The following is a 21,900-nucleotide window of genomic DNA, read 5'->3' on the forward strand; positions in this document are numbered from 1 at the left end:
TCTCAGGAACAGTTTTCCAGCGTTGTAAGCCTACATCACATCCTTGTACATGATGTTTTGCTTTTGGTATCTGTGCCAAGTCAGAGCCTTGCAAAGATCCCTGGTGGTGAAATGCAGTTTGCAGCCTATAGAGCATGTCCCCATGGACCTGATGATTCTGCAGGACAGAGAAAAGGCAGCTGGAGCGGGAATCGCAGTGAATGCCCGGTGAGTGATGGGGTTGGCCAGAGCTGCCCTGGGAGTCCCTTGCCTATTGGTGAAGCATTGCTATGAGCAGCGACACGTAAAGAGGAGGGTATGTAGACAAGTGTGCCATCCATGCTTCACCCTCTGGGCTGGAGGAAGCTCCAGGGAAAGAAAGCCCCTGCTCGCTCTGCCCGGGTACCAGTTTCTGGATGTCCTTCTCTACAAACAGGGTGGGTCAGGTCTCAGCACACCCTCTGCTGTTCAACACTGAGAATGCAGCCCACTGAAATACCAGGTCCAACTCACCAAGATGCAGGTCCAATCGCACAATTTGAGATACCTGCAAACTAAAGAGAACCCTTCAAAAGGCATCTAAGCCCCTGCTCTGGGGCGGGAACTGCGGCTCAGGGCTGATGAGAGCACAAGCACAAATTAACTATATCTCAAATGGGCAAAGAACCTGAACAGACATGTTCCCAATGAATATATACTAAAGGCCAACAGGTATCTGAAAAGATGTTCAATATCACTAATCATTAGGGAAGTAAAAGTTAACCCTACAATGAGGTATCACCTCCCACCTGCTAGAATGGGTATTATCAAAAGGGTAAGAGGTAACCAATACTGGCAGGGATGTGGAGAAAAGGGAACCTTGCGCACTGTTGGTGGGAATGTAATTTGGCAGAGCCACATGGCAAGCAGTATAAAGGATCCTCAAAAAATTAAAAATAGAAGAACCATATTGTGGACAGAGTCAGTATTGAACATGTCTGAGAGCTGCAGGAACAGTACTGGTAACGCCTCATATCTAGAATAAAATTCCAATTTCGAAGTGTAATTAGATACAATAGACTGTCTACCTGAATTTCTGCAAAGTCTTGTGTGTGTGAGGAAATTCAAAAGATAGCCCTATCTACACCTCCTAACCTAATAACAGCTTTTTCCCCTTCAATGCCAAATCAAAGCTAAATTAAAAATAGGTGTTCAACTTATTCAATTGCTCTTTTCCAAAAAATTCACCATCCTCCCTTTCAGAGAGCATTCTGCAACACCTCGTGGGACCCGGGAAACCTCGGGCTTCTTAAAGCCCGTCTGACGGCCTCTGAGCTGCACAGGAGCTCACGCAGATACTTCTCACTATCTCGGGCCTGGCTGTGTGCTGCTTTCCTCAGTATGCTGAGGCTGCTCCTGTAGCGTGGAAGCAACTGAAAACTCAATACGGCTGCACTACGAGAGAACTGCCACTACTGGGGTGAACACACACACACTGGGTGACACTCACAGGAAGCAAACAGGACACCAATAGAAAGCAGACAGGAAACAGAAACAGACAGGACACAGGAAGCAGACAAGAAGAACTCCTCTCTCCTCCAGCCTTCTAGGCTCCCAGAGGGCCCCTGGTCACAGAGGCCAAGCCAGCTGGCCAAGCTAAAATTCAGTTAGCAGCATCCCAGCGCCCACATCTATCAGCAGCTATGGAAGGGTGGGCTTGGAGCCGAGAGACAATAACTTACCTGGCTCAGTCCGTCTCGTAGGCTACTCAGAGACCATGCACATTGCTCTACAGTGTAGGCGTCCTCAAACTTTTTAAAGTGGGGGCCAGATCACGGTCCCTCAGAGAGCTGGAGGGCCGGTCTATATGAACTACTAATTCCTACTGTAACACCTTGGCTGCGCTCACTGCCCAAAAAACCTGGCGGGCCGGATCAGACTACTCTGCGGGCCGCATGTGGCCCGAGGGCCGTAGTTTGAAGACGCCTGCCACATTTATGAACCTCTATACATCAAAGCAAGTCTACAGTCCCTCCAAATAAGATGCAAATATCCTTCATATGAAGGAAGATGTTCTTGCTCTCATCCCAAAAGGAGGACTCAGTAAGTCCCACAGTCATAGGAGAGTTGTCTCTGAGCTGTGTGAATTGCTGCTCAAATTCAGTCACAGTTCCATCTGAATAGCCTGTTATCTACAGGTTAAATTGTAAAATTAACCTCCAACAAAGCTGTATAAAATTATAAGGGGAAGGGAGGCCAAAAATCAAAACTAGTTAATACATATGTGGAGACACACACACAAGGAAGAAAAGATACATTCTTCCACATTCTGTCTTCCCTTTGTTCTTACCCAAGCCTCAGCTGGGTTGAGGTTCTTCACCTCCTAGGGATGAAGGAATCATCATTCACGCAGTCTGAATCTTTGGTGGGCCTGCCTTTTTGTGGTTATTGTAAAGTATTGTTTTACAGTAACTCTTACGATTGCACTCAGAAGTTCTAAGAAGCACCCAAGAGAATCCCTGGGTTCTAGACATAGCCTTCCTTGTCCCACTATGTAGCACAAACCTGATTTCCCGCTGCTAGTCAGGATCACTCATGCCACTGAAGAGAAACCCGTCCCTTCCTGTTGGCAGCCCAGTTCACTACAGCCATTATTGTGTATCCTGGTAGAATGAATTATTAATTCCCTTGGAAATAAGACCTCTAAACCAGCAGAGAGAATGTTCAGACATGGGCAACAAGAATTCTGCCAGCCAGGGAGAAATCAGTGGGGGTAAGGAGACATGTAATACTATATGTAATACTTTAAACAATAAATAATTTTTAAAAAAGAATCCTGCCTGTGTGTTATTCATTAGGTGTGATAGTGAAATGATTCACTCCCTGACCCCTGACTGTGTGTTCAGCCTAAAGGAAAGAGAGAACCACATATTGCTCTCTTTATTAAAAGCACTAGAGGCCTGGTGCATGAAAATTTGTTCACTCAGTGGTTCCCTCCCACCCAACCTGTGCCCTCTTGCATTCTGGAACCACTAGGGGGATGTCCAACTGATGCACTCCTGCATTGAGTGTCTGGACCTTGGTGGTCAGTGCATGTCATAGCAACTGGTCTTTCTCAGCCATTAGCATCAATTTGCATATTACCCTTTTACTATATAGGACTAGAGGCCCTTTGCAGGAAGATTCCTGCAAGAATAGGGCTTCCTTGGGCCTATTCCACAAGAATAGGGCTTCCTGCAGCGGGAGCAAAGCAGAGAAGGGAGCAAAGCCCTCGGAGGCGGGTTTTCCTCTCATTTCCACCACCTCGCTCCCTTTTCCGGCTTCTTTCTACACTGTCTTTAGTCTTCATCCCCTGCCTGTGTATGCAAATTAACCACCATCTTTGTTAGGTTAATTTGCATACTCACTCTGATTGGCTGGTGGGCATGGCGGAGGGATGGTCAATTTGCATATTTCTCTTTTATTAGTGTAGATAGCTTTAGTATTGAGGTTCTTCAAGAAATTAAGAATAGCTGAAACTGGTTTGGCTCAGTGGATAGAGCGTCAGCCTGCGGACTCAAAGGTCCCAGGTTCGATTCCGGTCAAGGGCATGTACCTTGGTTGCAGGCACATCCCCAGTAGGGGGTGTGCAGAAGGCAGCTGATCAATAATTCTCTCTCATCGATGTTTCTAACTCTCTATCCCTCTCCCTCTCTGTGAAAAATCAATAAAATATATATTTTTTTAATTAAGAATAGAGCTACCATGCGACCCAACAATTTCTCTTATGGGTATATACCTGAAGAATCTGCACTTATTTGTAAAGATAGGTGTACCCCTATGTTCATTGCAGCATTATTCACAATAGCCAAGGCATGGAAACAACCTGTGTCATTTGATAAATAATTGGATAAAGCAGATATGGTACATATACACAAAAGAGTACTACTCAGTCTTAAAAAAACAATGAAATATAAACATTTGTGACAACATGGATGGATCTTGGGAGTGAAATAGGTCAAATAGAAAAGGACAAGAACTCATATGTGGAATATAAAACAGAAACAACAAATGAACAAACAAAGCAAACAAACTCATAGACAAAGACCACATTATAAGGTTGTTATCAGACGGAAAAGGGTAGGGGAGAGTAGAAGAAAGTAAAGGGGATTAAATATATGCTGACTGAAGGAGACTAGACTTTGGGTGATAAGCACACAATGCAATACACAGATGATGGATTCTAGAACTGTACACCTGAAACCTGTATAAATTCATTAACCAATGTCACCCAATACAGTTAACATTTTTTTGTTCTTGTTTATTTCTGCTTTTATCTTTTTCTAAATCTTTATTGTTGAAAGTATTGCATGTCCCCTTTTTCCCCCCATTGACATCTTCTAGCCCCCATCCCACCTCCTGCCCTAAGCCTTCACCCCCCTATTGTCAGTGTCCATGGGTTGTGATATATACACACAAGTTCTTTGGTTGATTTTTCACCCACCCACCCTCCCCTGCCTTCCCTCTGAGAATCCACAGTCTGTTCCATGCTTCTATGTCTCTGGATCTATTTTATAATATTCATTAGATACCACATATGAGTGAGATCATGCAATATTTGTCTTTCTCTGACTGGCTTATTTCACTTAACATAATACTCTCCAAGTCCTTCCATGCTTTTATATGAAAGAAAAAGGAGTTATCACTCTCCTTGATAAGAATTGAAGAGGCCCTTAGGCCTCATATCATGCAGACTATTAAGGCAATCCACCTACTTTGTGGCTTTTTCCACTTCTAGTTATATCCCCAAAAGAACTGAAAGTTGGAACTCAGATTTTTGTATTCCCATGTTCATAGAAGCATTACTCACAATAACCAATGGTGAAAATAACGTAAATGTCCATCAGTGGATGAGTGGATACACAAAATGGAGTATATACATACAATGGAATATTATTCAAACTTAAAAAGGAAGGAAGAAAATTCTGACACATGCTACTACATGAAATAACCTTGAGGTCATGATGCTGAGTGAAATAATCTCCACTTATTTGAGTCACATTGAGTAGTAAATTCATACAGAGTACAACAGTAGTTACCAGAGGCTGGGGGTAGAAAGAATAAGAAGTTGTTGTTTAATAAGTACAGAGCTTCAATTTAGGATGATGTGAAGGTTATGGAAATGAACAGTGATGATGGTTGCATATCAGTGTGAATGTACTGAATCCCACTGAGCTTTACACTTAAATTTGTTAAAATTGTCACTTTTATGCATACATATTCTACTACAATTTTTTTTTTAAAGTCTGCAGAAAAGAAAAAGAAAAAGCACATACTGTATCCTATAAAATAGAATCCCATCTCTTGGGAGTGTTATCACCCAACTACCCACCACTGAGTGTTCAGAAGGGTCCTTCTGTTAGGCCAGATGCTTCTATAGGTGAAGGAATATGTGGTCGAACCAGTGAGGCCCCTGCCAAATGAAAAGTCCATACTGTTGGGGCTCAACATTGATCTCAGCTGTGGTCAGATTGGGCGCTTGACATCAGTGGCCACCACGTCAGCCTTTGGGAAAAAAGTCCATATTGTGGGGCCATGCATAACCTCCATCCCTGCCACCATGTGGCTTAGTCCATGGATTACTGAACAAACTCCGAGGTGCCTGAGGAGGGCCTGGCCAACCACCACAATTTCTGTTGACTGCTTTTGCTCCTAAGCATTGCTAAGACTTTCCTGATTCTTTATGTTTCAAATCTAAAGATGTAAATAAATTGGATGGGTGATAATCCATTACAGTGAGTATTCTCATTGAAGCTCATTCTTTCCTGAACTTCTAGAAGGTGTGGCTCTTCAATGTGGGTCTACCTCAGAGGTTGGCCCAGGAGAGTCAGAGTCAAGACTAAGAGTACTCAGCTCCTTTGGACCTTACCGAAAGCACCCTGTATCTGTTGGGTTGGGCAACCCTTTCACCTTCATCCAGATCTTCCTGCTGTGCTTTTTTCCCAGTGAAAACTTTGGCTGCCGTGGGGGTCTTAGTTCCCAGCTCCATTAGCTGAGTCCTGCTTCCCTCTGCTTCCCTTGGCACTGACACCTCTACTATGCATGGCTCATAGCTGTGATTGATTTGTCCCCACCCATTTATATTTTGAGAGTCATGGAGGGGTGGGTCATAGGAACATCCACTTGCCTACCAATAGGGGCTTTGGTTTTGCAATCTAGTTAACATTTTTATGTGGGGATTCACGAAAATTCAGAAAGTATGCCACCACAGCCTCCATATCCCAGAATCTATTCCGCCTTGCTTTTAACCACCCACCGCCAAATGGTCACCATCATCTTCACTGTGGTATTCAACAGTGTTTGGGTGGATTGCCTCCATGGTTTCCAATTCCCTTGCTCACACTTCCTTCTTAGATCTCACTCCTCCCTTCTGAGTTCAGTTTTCTTCTTCCTGGTCTATATCCCTCAGCGCTTCTCTGAGGAAAGACCTGTTAGTAATCAGTGCACTTAATCTTCGCCTGTATCTTTACACCCCTCCCCTCCCCCCCTCCCGCTCTTGGTTAATAGTTTAGCTGATTATATCATTCTACAATAGATGAAACTATTGCGCCATGGCCTTCTGGCTTCTAGAGTTTCATAAGTCTGTTATTTATTATCTGTCCCTTCCTAGACAATTCCTAAATTCAATAGGGTAAAGTTGCAGGCTGGTAGCAAGGCGAGCACTGAGAGGAGAACAATAAGATTTAGTAAAAAGGGAGAGTGCGCTTTAAATGGCATTAGCCATGAGCGGCAGCCAGGCAGTGGCTCTGTAATGGCCCCACGTAGAGACACAATGGTGCTGGTCAGGGACCCCCACTCAAGGCCCACTCCTGGGAGCACAAGGACCCCTCTGGCCTCCAGGAAGCTAAGCCTGGGGCTACTCAAACAGCTTTCTTGCTATTTCTCAAAGTCCTGTCCAAACTTCATGCCACAAAGAGCAACAATCGTCTCCCTAAACACCTGGGATGGGGCTAAATAAGTGTACCCCCCACCCCCTTTCAAAAGAGACCTCAGCCCAACCTCATTCCCAGGCCTGAGGCCCCATACTCGGGCATCCACACTCTCCACTCTCATCCCCACATCCTTCCACTCTCTGAAGCGCTCCAGATCAGGCCCCGTTGATGTCTCTTAATTCCTGGACAACCTGTCCTGCCTTAGGGGCTTTGGAACTATCTCCACCTGTCACCCATCTTCACTCAAGTTTTGGCACGAGTGGCTCCTTGTCATTCAAATCTCACATGTGTTACCCCCTTGGTGAGGTCTCTCCAAACCAAACTCAAATTGTTCCCCTATCTACCCAAATATCCCTCCTTCAGCCCCAAGGAGCACTGTTAAATCTTCCCACCATTTTACCCATTAATGTTTTGCTTATCCTCCATAAGGGTGAGGGCCCCAAGGATGTTCACCATTACAACGCTATGACATAAAGATCAAATAAATGGCCAAGTAAATCCCAGCTTAAGGATGATAGGTTGGCCGAAACCGGTTTGGCTCAGTGGTAGAGTGTTGGTCTGTAGACTGAGGAGTCTCAGGTTCGATTCCGGTCAGGGGCATGTACATTGGTTGCGGGCACATCCCCGGTGAGGGGGGGGGGGAGGTGCAGGAGGCAGCTGGTCGATGTTTCTCTCTCATCGACGTTTCTAGCTCTCTATCCCTCTCTCCTCCTCTCTGTAAAAAATCAATAATTTTTTTTTTTTAAAGATGGTAGGTTGAATCTGGCATTAACTCCACTCCCTCCCAAATTTGCACTAAAATGACATCAAAGAGTTTTGTGTGTTTTTTTTGGTTTTGTTTTTGTTTTTTTAAGGCCTAAACTCACAAAGAGAATGGGAGATACGTCAGTTTGGAATCTGAAACTGACATACAAGTGGAATCCTCTTAGCAAGTTTAAGACAGCCGGTTCCTATGAGGTAAGGGGTAGACCCAGGAGAGCCTGATTATTCCATGGAAAGTCTCGGGCTCAGGGAGACTGGAGCTCTTCAAGGACAGACATGGTTTGGGGCTCAGAAGGACCTCCAAATACCATTTCTACCACCTACTTGTTTCCACTCAAGCAAAGCCCCGTCTCCAGCCCGTTCAGTTCCAAAATGTAATCCACAGCCCCTTCTCTAGGGGTGATCCTAAGATGGTGGTGTTGGGAGTGCCTGGCCCGGGGTAGGTACACCACCTGTCATTTCAGAGCAGGTGATGGGCCAGGTCGGGCACCTCTGCCCCCCAGAGGAGCTCACCTTGGAAAGGAACTGAAAATGAAAATGGCATCACTCAGAAGGAGGTCCAAGATTTGTAGGCAAAGCCATCTCACAGCCAGACCTGCATGCTCCCAGACATTTTTTTCCCCACCAGCCAGGAGAGCCTCCCAGGGAATCAGCTGGCCCTTTGAGAACCAGGGATCAGGGCATTTTTAAGCAGCCAAAAGATGCTACAATCACAGGCTATATTTAACCTGCTCTTAACTTTGAACTGGTTAACTACCTAAGGCCCTCCTTATGTGACATTCCCTTAAGCAAGTTCTAGGGACAGAGTTTCCATCCAACTTAAAGCTGGGCTTCTCCAGGGCTACCTCCCACCCTCTCCTCACTCCTACATTGATACTGCTGGGAGACCCTTTGCACCAGATTCTCTTCAGCTCTCCCTATGTAGCTTGTTCCAGGATTTATTCTGCTTCTCCATACAGGGTCTCCAGGGACTAGCAAAGGGAACTGGGGTTAGAACAGGACAAAGGGATGAGAACCCTATAGGGATCTTGCCAAGGGTCAAGATAATCACTGCTTTACCTGGCACTGGCTTTGATGTAGCTTTTTGGATCAAAGGCTGAGCAGCCAGGGAACTGAGCAAGCCACAAGTAGGCAAAGGGAAATGGGTCTATCATCAAGACTTCCTGCCCTTCCCAGGCGCATGGTCCACCCACCCAGCCAACATTGATAAATATAAAGGGAAGTGGCCATTGTGACTCTGTCCATCTGGCTACTATTAGGGGATTTTACTCATAAAAATCTCATCAGAAACGAAATTAAAACATCCCATATCAGATGACTATATTTTTAGTTTTTACATGATCTCTGTATACAATGTACTTTTACTGTTTCATTTACACCCAAAATATATTACTTCAGACACTTGGGAGAAGCCTCTTGTGTTACAAATAACACACTTTCATTTAGTTATCACCAAGAAATCAATCACAAGGATTTCAAGTAAACTGTTCGTTTATTTGCATTGGGACTGCAACTTAGCAGTTTCCAGTGAATATGCAGAACTGCAAGGAAATGACAGAACAAGGTGTGGGTCAGATACGTGAATGGCAGGTTCTTATTTCTTCCACTCGTTCTTGTCGTAGTCCCACTTGGCAGAGAAGCCCTGGATCGGGCTGACCTTCATGTCGAGCATCCTCTTGGTCTGCTTGGCCACCCATTCCTTTTCGAAGGTGTGCGGGATGGGGCCATACACTACAGTTCAAAACAACTTCATGAGACAACACTATCTTAACTAGTTGTTTCTGAAGTAATGTGCTATACTGGTTAGGTCTGTTACAACATACGGGAAGGCAGGTCAGTGAAGTTGTCTGCCACTCAACACCATTGCCTATGCAAATGTACTGGTTTTCAATTCTGGGCACCGACAACTCTTGACAGTTCCAAATTATTTGTTTGTAAGTTAGCAATTAAACACTTAAGCTAAAATCATAATGTCTTCTCCATAGGATACAGCTAATGGAGTTATAGAACAGCACCGAGCATAAACAGAGCCAAGGTGACTTGGGAGAGGATCGAAGATATATTCACAATCAAACCAAAAGTACAAGATTACTATCTACTCAGAATGGGAAAATACTTATTCTGCCTGGACTTACAGAACACAGAAGAGGCAGCTCTGGGATAAATAGACAACCCCAACACTGAGCAGAAACTATTGGGTCTTCTGATGCAGAATTCTAGTTATTGAGATGAAGTCCCTAAACAGCTAAACGTCCTTCAATGAGTAAGTTTTCTTCTCTTTTATCAAACCTTTACTACATCACCTGATAACTGACTGGTGAGCAAATATCTAATGAAAATGTGGTGTACTGTACAAAGTAAAGCAGTTCACTACCATGCAGCTATGGCTCACCCTGAGTGAGATTCTGGCTTGGACAACTTCAATTCACACAAGCCAGTTTCACAAACCTGACCAACAGTCCTGGGATAGAACCTAGAATGGAGGGCCCTATCTTATGTGAAGGCTCCCCCACCCCAGCCCACTCGTGGGAACTGAGCTGGCAAACTGCAGTTGTTGTGTTGCTGGGGGCTTTTCACCTGAACCATTCCAGCACACGGCCCCTTGTTTCCTCTACTCACCAAAGCGCTTCTCCCACATCAGAATGAGAGCAGTGAAGCCGATGAAAAACATGGCCGCACCCACAACTGTCTTCCATTCATTCGTGCTCCTGTTCATTTCAGCAAAGCTCTCATTGAACTTGATGCGATACACTGGAAACATAAAGAACAGCCAGCAAGCTAAGGAGACCAACCACTCCCTTATCCACAATGCTCCACCATTTGTCCCCGCAATACAGTGAGGGATGAACATGGAGCTGAGAAATACAACAGAGAGGCCTGAGGCCATAATACACTCATGCATGCACACACACATGCTGTCACACATGCACATAAGGGGTCAATGAGATTAAAAAATGCGCAAAGTTTGCTTTGGGCAAAATAAATAATAAAAATTAGAGAAATAAAAAAAATAAAAAAAACTGGGGAGGATCCAAGATGGCTGCTCGGGTAGACATCTAACCGCAGCAGCACACAACAATTTCAATGGTATACAACTAAAATGTAAAGTGAACATTGCCCAGAGCTACAGGTAGTCGACTGACTGAAAACTCTACAATAGGAAGGAGGGAGAAAACCAGAAGGAAAATCAGAGGAGCTGAAAAAAAGCCTAAGGTATGGAGACATGCTGTGTGCCCGCACGCACGCGCGCGCGCGCGCGAGGAGGTCGCAGCCGGAGAGGAGGAGAGGGCTGGGTGCTGCCTGGCGTTCCCTAGCAGGAAGGAAATAGAACCCCCACCCTGGGCTGAACCCCCAAACCGGCAGCGCTGAGCCCCAGTTATGGGCCAGACCCTGGGGACCCAGGCTCCGGCAGGGGGAGATGGGGCTGTGAGGCGGAATCCCGGGGGAGTAACGAAAGGCGGGGCCCCTGGAGTCGCGCGCACATTGTGCGCAGAGGACTGAATGTTGACTCTGATGCCGGATTACCCTAGCCGGAAGGAACAGGGCCTCCGGTGGCACTGAGCCTCAGTCCGGACTGCTCTGAACCCCGGCTCTGGGCCAATCCCTAGGGACCCAAGCTCAAGCAGAGGGAGACGGGGCTGTGAGGTGGAGTCCTGGGAGAGCGGCGAAAGGCCGAGCACACTGCGCGCAGAGGACAGTCTGTTGACTCTGATCCTGGACTCCACTAGCCTAAGGGAGAAAGAAAGCTCCAGACTGGAGGAACGCAACAGGGAGCAGGAGCCCCTGCCGGACACCGGCCAGCCGGGCGCTGGCAGGGAGTCGGGGCCCCCTTGGGGGGGGGGGGGGGGGTGCCCCTGAGCCTTCGACCGCTGAGCGCAGGCAACGGTGCCAAGGCCGGGGGCTGCTTCCTGGGCAGCGCCGACCCCAGCAACAGGCTAAAGCAGCGCAGGAGCCCACGAAAAACAAAGGGGTGCCACAGGCCAACCTGCTGAGCTTCCAGGTCAAGGAGGAAGAAACCAAAGAAGTTCTCAAAGTGAAGAAATCAAGTGAGAGCAAAAGATAGTAAAATTACTTAAGAAAGAATACAAAGAAGATCTTGAAAAATCAAAGACTAAGTCAGAACTCAACTCACCAGCCAACATTGCAACATAAATGCGTTTTTAAAAAAAAAAGAAAAAAAGAAAAGGGACAGAATGTTGGAACAGCGGCTACCAGGCCTAGAGTGGCCAGGCACAAGGCAGTGGCAGCCGGGCCCGGAGCAGCAGCGGCCAGAACCAGAGCATCAACGGCCAGCACTGGAACAGCCAGACCTGGGGCAGTGGCAGCAAGGCCTGAGGCGAAGGCGGTCAAGCCCAGGGTGGCCAGTCCAGGAACACCCAGACCCGGAGAAGCCGGGCCCAGAGCAGCCGGGTTGAGAGCAGCCAGGCCCAGAACAGCAGTAGCCAAGCCCACAGCATCCAGGCCAGGAGCGGCCAGGCCCGGAGCAGCCGGATCTGGTGCGGCCAGGCCCGGAGCAGCGGTTGCCAGGCTGGGAGCAGCCAGGATTGGAGCGACTGCCAGGCTGGGAGCGGCCAGGCCCGGAGTGGCCAGGCCCGGAGCAGCCGGGCCCATAGCAGCCGGGTCTTGTGCGGCCAGGCCCGGAGCAGCAGCTGCCAGGCTGGAAGCGGCCAGGCCCGGAGCAGCCAGGTCGGATGCGTCCAGGCCCGGAGCAGCAGCTGCCAGGCTGGGAGCGGCCAGGCCCGGAGCAGCCGGGTTGGTTGCGGCCAGGCCCGGAGCAGCAACAGCCAAGTCCAGAGCAACTAGGTGAGGAGCGGCAGTGACCAGACCCGGAGCAGCTGGTTGTGGAACAGACCAGAGCAACAGAGGCCAGGCCCGGAGCAGCCAGGCCCGGAACAGCTCGCTCCTCGTCTGCCCCTGCCCCACGGCTGCCTCTCAGACATGGCTGGAAACTTTTGCAGGAACTTGAGGGTATGCTGAATCAAGTGATAATGGCTTAGATCTGGATGTGTTGAGTTAGTATAGCGCTGGGGTGTTGATCTGTGAGTGCCTTGGGTGGGGCCTGGATGAAGCTGGTTGACCTATTTGGAAATGTCTTTTGTGTGAAGTGTATCATTCGGCATGTGGTGGTATTATTGATATGAGAAAATGCTAAGTAACAGATTTAATATCTGAAAAGGGATTTACTATCGGGGAAAGGGAGGGAGGAAGAGACTGAACATAAACTGTGCACCTATGGATGAGGACAATGGGGGATGGAGAGGGGGCGGAGGGTGGGGTGGGAACCTGGTGGAGGGGGGAAGAAATGAGGAACCTTTGTAATAATATGAACAATAAAGATTGATTTAAAAAAATAAAATAAAGAAAAAAGAAAAAAAAACTGAAAATTTCCCATAGAATACAGTATAAGGGCCAATTTAATTATTTTCATTGCCCTTTCCTACCTTGATGTTTTGCTGACATTGTCAATAATTTATAGTAAACCCAGTCACACCCAGCACAGAGATGCTGTAACCACATGCTACAGACTCAACTGACCCAAACTTAATTGTTCTGCATCCATGTTCATGCTTCTCCCCAGGGTAAGAGCCCCATAAGCACAAAGGAGCCTGGGCAGAGGTCCCCAGTCAACAGACCACAGAAACTGGGCCCTGGAACAGCCCACAGAGCCACCACACACCAAGCCTCAGAGTATGCTAGTCTCTGGGCAGCACTCCAGTGCTCATAGTAAAAATGATCTCTCACACATTGTATCTTTCCTCCCTTCAATACCTACATTCAACTTTTTCATCAATCGATAGACTATTCCAGGGGTTCTTCTCCTTCTCTTTCAAGGCCTTCTGGCTGGCAGAAAGATTCTTGACGTGGGCCACATCGGGCAAGGGATAGTCACGTCGATCAACATAAGCCGGGAGAGAAAAGTCTTCACTCTTCACAACACTCCCTAAAAAAACAGTGGATAAATATTTGAAAATTCACATAGATTCACAGTTACAAACCAGGTGGTACTTTCTAAAAACCAAAAGCAGCACATGTATGCACACCCTGAAAACCTGTCTTCCTAGGGGGCTGCAGCCACTGTTTCAAATAGCTGAAGGACTAGCATACGGAACAGGAAGCAGAATTGTCCTGTGTAGCCCAGACAGCCAAATGAGGATGGTAGGTAGACATTTAACAGTAGCAGGCTTCATCACAGCAAAACAGAAACCTACCAGGAGCAGCTGCTCAGAGAGGCATCACTTCTTGCAAATAAAAATATTCACGCAGAGTAAGACAAAAGCACCCAGGGTGCCCTGCCCTAGATGGAGACTGAACTAAAGGAAGGCCCTTCTGCAAGTGACTCAAACTAATGAAGAACAAAAACGATATAAGCCGAAACCAGTTTGGCTCAGTGGGTAGAGCGTCGGACTGTGGACTGAAAGGTCCCAGGTTCGATTCCGGTCAAGGGCATGTACCTGGGTTGTGGGCACATCCCCAGTAGGGGGGTGTGCAAGAGGCAGCTGGTCGATGTTTCTCTCACATCGATGTTTCTAGCTCTCTATCTCTCTCCCTTCCTCTCTATAAAAAAATCAATAAAATACATTTTAAAAAAAAGCAAACAAACAAAAACCGATATAAAACTCATAAAAGAAGTAAGTATTCACTCTAGCTGGTTTGGGTCTCGATTGATTCCAGTCAAGGACATGTATCTTGGTTGCAAGCTGCTCCCTGGTCCGGACCCCATTTGGGGTGCATGCAATAGGCAACCAATCAGTGTTTTTCTCACTTCAATGTTTCTGTCTTTTCCTTTCTCATCCACTCTCTCTAAAATATCAATGGAAGCCCAGTCAGCATGGCTCAGTGGTTGAACACGACCTATGAACCAGGAAGTCATGGCTCAATTCCTGGTCAGGGCACATACCCAGGTTGCAGGCTCCATCCTCAGTGTGGGATGTGCAGGAAGCAGCTAATAAATGATTCTCTCTCATCACTGATGTTCCTATCTCTCTCTCTCTCTCCCTCTCCCTTCCTCTCTGAAATCAATAATAATATATTTTTTAAAAAACGATTAATGGAAAAATATTCTCGGGTGTTAACAAAAACAACAAAAAAAGAAGTATTCAAAGTTGAAAAACAAAGACATATGAAAAGATGGTTACTGCATCACTGTTTGTTATCCGGGGGAAAAACATCTGTGTCCAGTAGAGGATGCAGTTAGCTCCTTAGAAATGTGTATCAAGGAACCATTCATTCACCTGTTCAACAAATGTTTACTGAGCACCTGCTATGTGCTAATTGTGATTCTAGAAATCTGAAATCATCAGTGAACAAAGCATAGATTACCACCTACTGGTGACTACATGCTCAAAATGGGAAACAAACAATAAACATAAAAGACATGTAAATTACAGAACATGTTAGAAAATGAGCAAAGGAAGGGAATCAAGAGGATATGTATAGCAGGAAACAACTCACTACAGTAGAGAGAAGATCCATGTGTTCAAAAGGAAAAAACAATCATGTACTCATCAAGTCATAGAACAGTATCAGAGTTGTTTTATTTTCCTTTTTAAAAATATAAATCATGTATATATATTCATATAAACACAGAAGCCTCGTGGCAAAGTAAACTCAAGACATTATCAATTGAAGAGGAGATGATGAAATGGGTTTTTCTGCTCAAATAGGAAGAAATTTTAGTTCTTTAAAGTGAGCATGTACCCATGTATTACTCAATTAAATAGGGAAAAAGTTCAGACAGCAGAAAAGACCATTTTAGCTTTTACTTAGGGATTTCCCATTGCTAAAAGCTGTTTTATTCAATTCTATCAAATATCTGCAAGATGTTCCAAATTGTTCTAGAGGTATGAAGTCCTGCAAAAATGCTCTCCTTCCATTAGCTTAGTCTCGTGGTCAGCAAACTGCGGCTCTCGAACTACATGCGACTTTGGTCCCTTGAATGTGGCTTTTCCACAAAATACCACGGCCTGGGCGAGTCTATTCTGAAGAAGTGGCATTAGAAGAATAAGTTTAAAAAATCTGGCTCACAAAAGAAATTTCAATCATTGCACTTTTGATATTTGGCTCTGTTGACTAATGAGTTTGCTGAACACTGGCTTAGTCCCAATGGTTAAAATCTCCCAAATCATGTTAACAATAGTAAAATAAAACATTCAACCTAAAGCAAAGCTGGTAATTTCTCTACTTATCTTTGTCATACAAATGACTATCACTTTTATATTTTTACTTAATCTTAACCCAAAAGGATCTGATATGAAAATGGCTAAAATTACTTCCCAATTTTACAGTTCTAAGATTCTATTAAAATGATGAATGAGCTAAAAATAATGGATGTATACTAGCACTCAGCTTACACATGAATTATTAAAAATACGCCTAATGCGGGGCCAGCGTGGCTCAGTGATTGAGTGTCGATCTGAATCAGGAGGTCATGGTTCAATCCTGGTAAGGCACATGCCAGAGGTGCAGGCTAGATCCCCACTGTGGAGCATGCAGGAGGCAGCTGATCAATGATTCTCTCATCACTGATGTTTCTTTCCCTCTCTGAAATAAATATATGTTACATATATATGCCTAGTGATGTCATAGCCTACCGGGATTGGGCCTAAACAGGAAGTAGAACATCCCTTGAGGGATCCCAGATTGGAGGGCTGAGGGATGAATTTTGTGCATCAGGCCTCTAGTACTTAATAAATGACTATGTTACTGGTTTATGTCTTCACTATATTGTACTTTTTATTATTATAATGTCCTCTTCCTACTTAGAAGTTATCTGTTAACAGTGTGTCATGTTACACTGGCAGCAGCCTCATACGTCTTGAGGTTACCATTCTTGATTACATCGTTTTCTCTTGTGCTTCACTTAATCTCATGCTGTTTTGTTCAGTGACATGCTGCACAGGCTTGGAGCCTGGGAGCAATAGGCTATGCCACACAGCCTAGCTGTGCAGTAGGCTCTACCATCTACGTTTGTGAAAACTGCCTAACAACACATTTGCCAGAATGTATCCCAGTTGGCCAAGATCGGTTTGGCTCAATGGATAGAGCGTCGGCTTGGGGACTGAAGGGTCCCGGGTTCGATTCCGGTCAAGGGCATGTGCCTTGGTTGCGGGCATATCCCCAGTAGGGGGTGTGCAAGAGGCAGCTGATCGATGACTCTCTCTCATCGATGTTTCTAACTCTCTATCTCTCTCCCTTCCTCTCTGTACAAAAATCAATAAAATATATTAAAAAAAAAAATGTATCCCAGTTGTTAACATTATGTTATGTAAATGCTCATAACCTAGGAGCACTCTAAGCATAATACCATTTTCTAGAACAAGAATGGCCAATTTGTGATCTCAGGGCTGCTAGAGGCTCTTCAGAACTTAGGGCCAGATCTCCAGCAATTGGAGGGTGGCAAGAAGCAAAAGTTAACTTACCAAACATTCCTTCTCAAAAAAGAGAAAAGGGTTTGACTCAGTGGATAGAGCATCATGATGCCTGTGGACCAAAAAGGGTCCCGGGTTCAAATCTGGTCAAGGGCACATATAACAGTTGCAGGTTCCTCCCCAGCCCAGGACCTGGTGGAGAGCATGCAGGAGACAGCCAATCAATGTGTTTCTCTCACATCAATGTTTTTCTGACTTTCCCTCCCTCTCCCACTCTTTAAAAAAAAAAAAAATCAATGAGAAAAATATCCTTGGGTAAGATTTAAAAAAAGAGAAAGAGAAAAGCCCTAGCTGGTTTGGCTCAGTGCATACTGAAGGGTCCTGGGTTTGATTCCAGTTAAGGGCACTATGTATCCCCAGTAGGGGGCATGCAGGAAGCAGCCAATCAATGATTCTGTCTTATTGTTGATGTTTCTCTCTCCCTCACCCTCTCTGAAATCAATAAAAACATTTTTTAAAAATTAATAATGAAATAAAAATAAAAAGAGGGGGAAAAACAAAACAAAGAATTTACATTCTAGAGAATGTTGTCATTTCTAACCACAGCCTGGATGGCCTTTTGGCTGAGCCTCTGGGAAAGCTGATGAATTTGAGTTCTCCTTGCAATCAGATGTGTCACCGAACAAATATCTAAATTGACAACAGCAGCTACCAATGGCACTCCATATTGTGTTACTATTTTATGTGAATAACCAGTTCATATAGTCATGTATCACTTATACAATTAAAAGTTAAAAAGTAGGCCCTAGCCAGTTTGGCTCAGTCAATAGAGCATAAGCTGCAGACTAAAAAGTCCCAGGGTCAATTCTGGTCAAGGGCATACTAGTATACCTCGGTTGCAGGCTGGGAACCTGTGCAGGAGGCAACCAATCGATATCTCTCTCACATCCATGTTTCTCTGTCTCTCCCCTACACTTCCACTCTTCCTAAAAATCAATGGAAAAATATCCTCAGGTGAGGATTAATTTAAAAAAAAAAAGAGAGTAGCCCTAACCTGTTTGGCTCAGTGGATATAGTGTCGGCCTACGAACTAAGGGTCCCAGGTTCGATTCCGGTCAAGGGCATGTACCTTGATTGTGGGCACATCCCCAGGAGGGGGTGTGCAGGAAGCAGCTGATCGATGTTTCAAACTCTCTATCCCTCTCCCTTCCTCGCTATAAAAAAAATAAAAATAAAAATAAAGAATCAATAAAATACATTAAAAAAAAAAAAAAAAAGACTCCACCAAAAACTTTATAGAGTAAATAACCTGACTTCTTTAATGGACTATAGTTTCCTCCATCTGCCTACTGTGTGCTAAAGATGCAGTAATGAGTAATTCAGGCACGGTCCCTGGACTCAAAAAACTTTCACTCTAGAGACACCGACAGACAAGACTCAAACATATATACATACCCACAGTATGTAAGTGCTCTAAGGAAAAACAGAGCAAAGCAGGGTGATACGACGGAGCGTTTTTAGAATAGGTGTTTAGGAAAGGCTCTTCTAAAACACAATTTGCATGGAAGGAGATGATTAGAGGCAACCACCCACAACTCAGGAGTTGAGGCAGGAGGGACCAACCTAATTTTTTCCTATACTGTACACTGACAGCTGAGCCTTTAGCGAACAAGGAGGGCTGCTTGGGCTCTTTACTTGAGTATGATATAATGAGATCAGAGGCCAACTTCAGATCTTCCTTTAGGTATGAGAAGGCACTGGAGGGTTTCAAGAAGGGACTGATTTAATCTTACTTCCTCACCACAAACAATACCTAAGAGTAAGTCACGACAATTCCACTATAAGGAGATAGAAGTTGGCTTCTTATAAAAGAGCAGAATGACCAAAGATAGATGAAGGAATTTGGGGGGTGATGGAGATGTATGTCCTGATGGAGTGGTTGTGAGCTTATCAAAATCTATATTTTACTTTCCATAAATTATACCTCAAACAAACACAACAAACAAAAAACTATCAGCAAACCAAAATGAAAATAAAATGTGATCTTTGTCATAGTGATCTCTTAGGCTTTTAATGAAGGTGTTTCTTTCTGTATGTATGAAACAATGATTTTTTTCTTTATTACTTACTTGTAATAATAACAGACATTTCAATAACACTCTTAATAAAATGATCTGTTTGGGAGTCTGTATCCATAGTGTTATCCTGGGCAATAAGGAATATAGAGAAATTTAAGACAACAGTATCACTAATTAAAGGACATAATTTCAAGAAAAATTCACATATAAAGCAGTTCAGTTAATAGAAGTTACTAGTTATTGCTCCCTAGATACATAAACCTTGCTTTCCAAGTTCATCATCAACCACTCAAGCTTTGCAATTGACTCTTCAGTAACACACATTGCCATGCTGACTCGAATTTTGTCCTTTTGCTTGCTTTCCCTCTGCCTAGAATGCCATTCCTCTATTGAATGTGAGGTTAAACCTACTAGTCTTTCAGCAAAGCCTCTCCTCCAGAAGCTTCCTCTGAACTCCACGCCAGACTAAAGGCTTCTCCTCAGGGGTATCTGTTACTGAAACACTGTCTGTATGCATCTGTCCCTCTCCAGGCTGCAAACATTCTTGCGGAAAGATTCCACGTTTCATATTGGTTTTATTCTCCGTGCCTGACAGTGTCTGGTACAAAGAAGATGCTTCATAAGTGTAAAACTGAACTTGCTATGTGCCAAGCACTGAACTAAGCTCTTTTCATATATTTCAGGTAAGAAAACAGATTCCTAAACTTAAGTAGCTAGTCTGAAACTAAAATGAGATTAAACCCAGCTCAGGTAGGAAGCCCTTCAAATGCCCCAATAATGTAAACAGTATTAAAGGTAAGTGATTGAAAGTTTTTTTGGAGGGGGAGAGGTGATTAAAATCTGGTATAGTTCAGAGGAACTCTCGAAAGGGGTGGAACTTGAACTTGAAAAGGAAAAAAGGAGAAAACATCAGTAGATGCAAAGACTCAGGACTAGTATTCAATGATTCACAAATAATCTTTCATCTAGAACTAGGTATCCTCTATTAAATTGAAATATTTATTCCCCCCTCCCCTCCCCAAATCCCTCAACACCAGGATTTTAGCCATCTGTGTATGAAATCCAGCACAGGGCCTTACACACAGCGAGAGCAAAATGAAATGAGCTCAGCCTGCTTAAAAGTAAAGTTGACTTACCGTGTGCTCGCGCACACGCCGAGGTGGAAATTGCTCGCTTGCCAATCAGGCTGAATACTCTGGTAGTCAACATTCTGAAAGACAAAAGTGTACACCTTCTCCATGAATGAGGACAAACACCTTTAGGAACAATTCCTCCCTCTCCCCTACCCCCTTTGAATTTTCAAAGTCAATGCAATTCTTTTGTTTTCTTCTCCCCAGCATAAATGGTCCCTTCATTACTGACCCTGAATTCACAAAATAACATAGGATAAGGTTTTTCTTGGTAGTCAGCACGTCTTTATGGAATCTCATTATAAACCAAATGCCAGAAAATATACAAGATTCAGGTAATTAGTAGAAAATTGGCTTCCTTAAAAAACAAGGAGAAAGTATTATAAGGACACTGAAAAAGCTAGAAATAATAAAGCACTGTGGTGCCAAAATGAGCTCCATTGTTCCGAGGGAAAAGGTAACTAATGACTCACAGGAACTGTGGCTGGCGCTGCATTCCACTTAGTATTTAGGAAGGGGAAACCGGGAGAAAGGCTGCAAACACGGGCCTGGTTCAATTCCAATCCCTGCAGATAAGGGAGACCTGGATGACCCACGCCTCACCTGGACCCTTCCTGATTCAGGCCTATCTCCCCTACCTACCATTCCTTTAAAATTGGACCTGTCGCTGAATCCGGTTTGGCTCAGTGGATAGAACCCCTCGGCCTGCAGACTGAAAGGTCCCGGTTCAAATCCGATCAAGGGCATGTACAAAGGTTATGGGCACATCCCCAGTGGAGGGTGTGCAGGAGGCAGCTGATGGATGTTTCTCTCTCAACGATGTTTCTAACTCTATCCCTCTCTTTCTCTCTGTAAAATATATATATATATAAAATATATTTTTTTAAAATAAATAAAATAAAATTGGATGAATAGGCTCTCCAACACTTTCAGAAAAGACCCCAACTGGGGCCGAATAAACAGAAGCATGACGTCAGAGCCGAACTTCCTCCAGAATCGCTTATATCTCCCCCACACTGCCAGGCCCGCGTGTCGGTGGACGCTGGACGCCTTCCAGACGGGGAAGCGGAGCGTCTCCACCCGAGCCCCGTTAAACCCGGGGAGATCGTGCAGACATCGTCTGAAAGGATCAGAGCAGAGGCTGCAACGCAGGCCCCAGGCCGCTCCAGGAAGGCCAGCAGGCGACCTGCCCTTAATGTCCGCTCCCTCGACTAGCGGGCGCTCCAAGGTCAGAGCCCAAAGCCAGAGCGCGGTCAGGGCAAGGCGGGAGGAGCCGGACGAAGGCTTCAGAGCCGCACCTAGGCCGCGACCCGGCGGGCCCTTAAGTCTGAGGGAAAGCGGTCCCTCGGAATCCGGCCTCAATGTCAACGGGTCTGAGGGCCCAGCACCGCTTCCTACTGGCGCCGAGCCGCGGGCATTCAGGCCCAATGGCTTCCGACCCCGACCCTCCCCGGCTTCCCAACGGCGCGGGCCGGCCAACGCTCGCCTCACCTGCCGCCGTCCAGCTGCAGCCCACCGCGCCCGCTGCGACCGCCCTCTACACCCCGGTTGCTCGCGACCGGAAGAGAGCGAGGCTGTGCCGCAGAGCACCACGGGATCGCGGAAGACTCCACCCGGCGCCCGGCAGCGCTAG

At 45.4% G+C, this 21,900-nt stretch overlaps 1 protein-coding gene, 1 long non-coding RNA gene and 1 other non-coding gene across 7 annotated transcripts; 2 read left to right on the forward strand and 1 right to left on the reverse strand.

Moving 5' to 3' along the window:
* The first annotated feature begins 4,613 nt into the window (after nt 1-4,613).
* On the forward strand, nt 4,614-4,741 carry LOC118721007. The gene has a single exon (XR_004988589.1). It is a non-coding gene; the product is annotated as a U6atac minor spliceosomal RNA (small nuclear RNA).
* Nucleotides 4,742-9,164: 4,423 nt separating this feature from the next.
* Nucleotides 9,165-21,886, reverse strand: LOC118720934. Of its 5 annotated transcripts, XM_045582628.1 has the most exons (6): nt 21,748-21,850; nt 21,454-21,458; nt 20,274-20,347; nt 13,465-13,632; nt 10,311-10,442; nt 9,165-9,422 (listed from the first exon to the last, which is right to left on the reverse strand). In XM_045582628.1, exons 3-6 carry the CDS (start codon nt 20,344-20,346, stop codon nt 9,286-9,288), a joined length of 510 nt encoding a protein of 169 aa, XP_045438584.1. In that variant the 5' UTR covers nt 20,347; nt 21,454-21,458; nt 21,748-21,850; the 3' UTR covers nt 9,165-9,285. The 5 variants fall into 5 exon arrangements, with proteins under 5 accessions (XP_045438584.1, XP_036297299.1, XP_036297300.1 ...); XM_036441406.2 differs by lacking the exon at nt 21,454-21,458 and having other exon boundaries at nt 20,274-20,351; nt 21,751-21,886; XM_036441407.2 differs by lacking the exon at nt 21,454-21,458 and having other exon boundaries at nt 21,759-21,861.
* Nucleotides 13,104-13,603, forward strand: LOC118720936. Its single transcript, XR_004988565.2, has 2 exons — nt 13,104-13,270; nt 13,306-13,603. It is a non-coding gene; the product is annotated as an uncharacterized LOC118720936 (long non-coding RNA).
* Nucleotides 21,887-21,900: the final 14 nt, after the last annotated feature.

This window comes from Pipistrellus kuhlii, unplaced genomic scaffold (genome assembly GCF_014108245.1).
Source record: "Pipistrellus kuhlii isolate mPipKuh1 unplaced genomic scaffold, mPipKuh1.p scaffold_m20_p_17, whole genome shotgun sequence".
NCBI lineage: Eukaryota > Metazoa > Chordata > Mammalia > Chiroptera > Vespertilionidae > Pipistrellus > Pipistrellus kuhlii.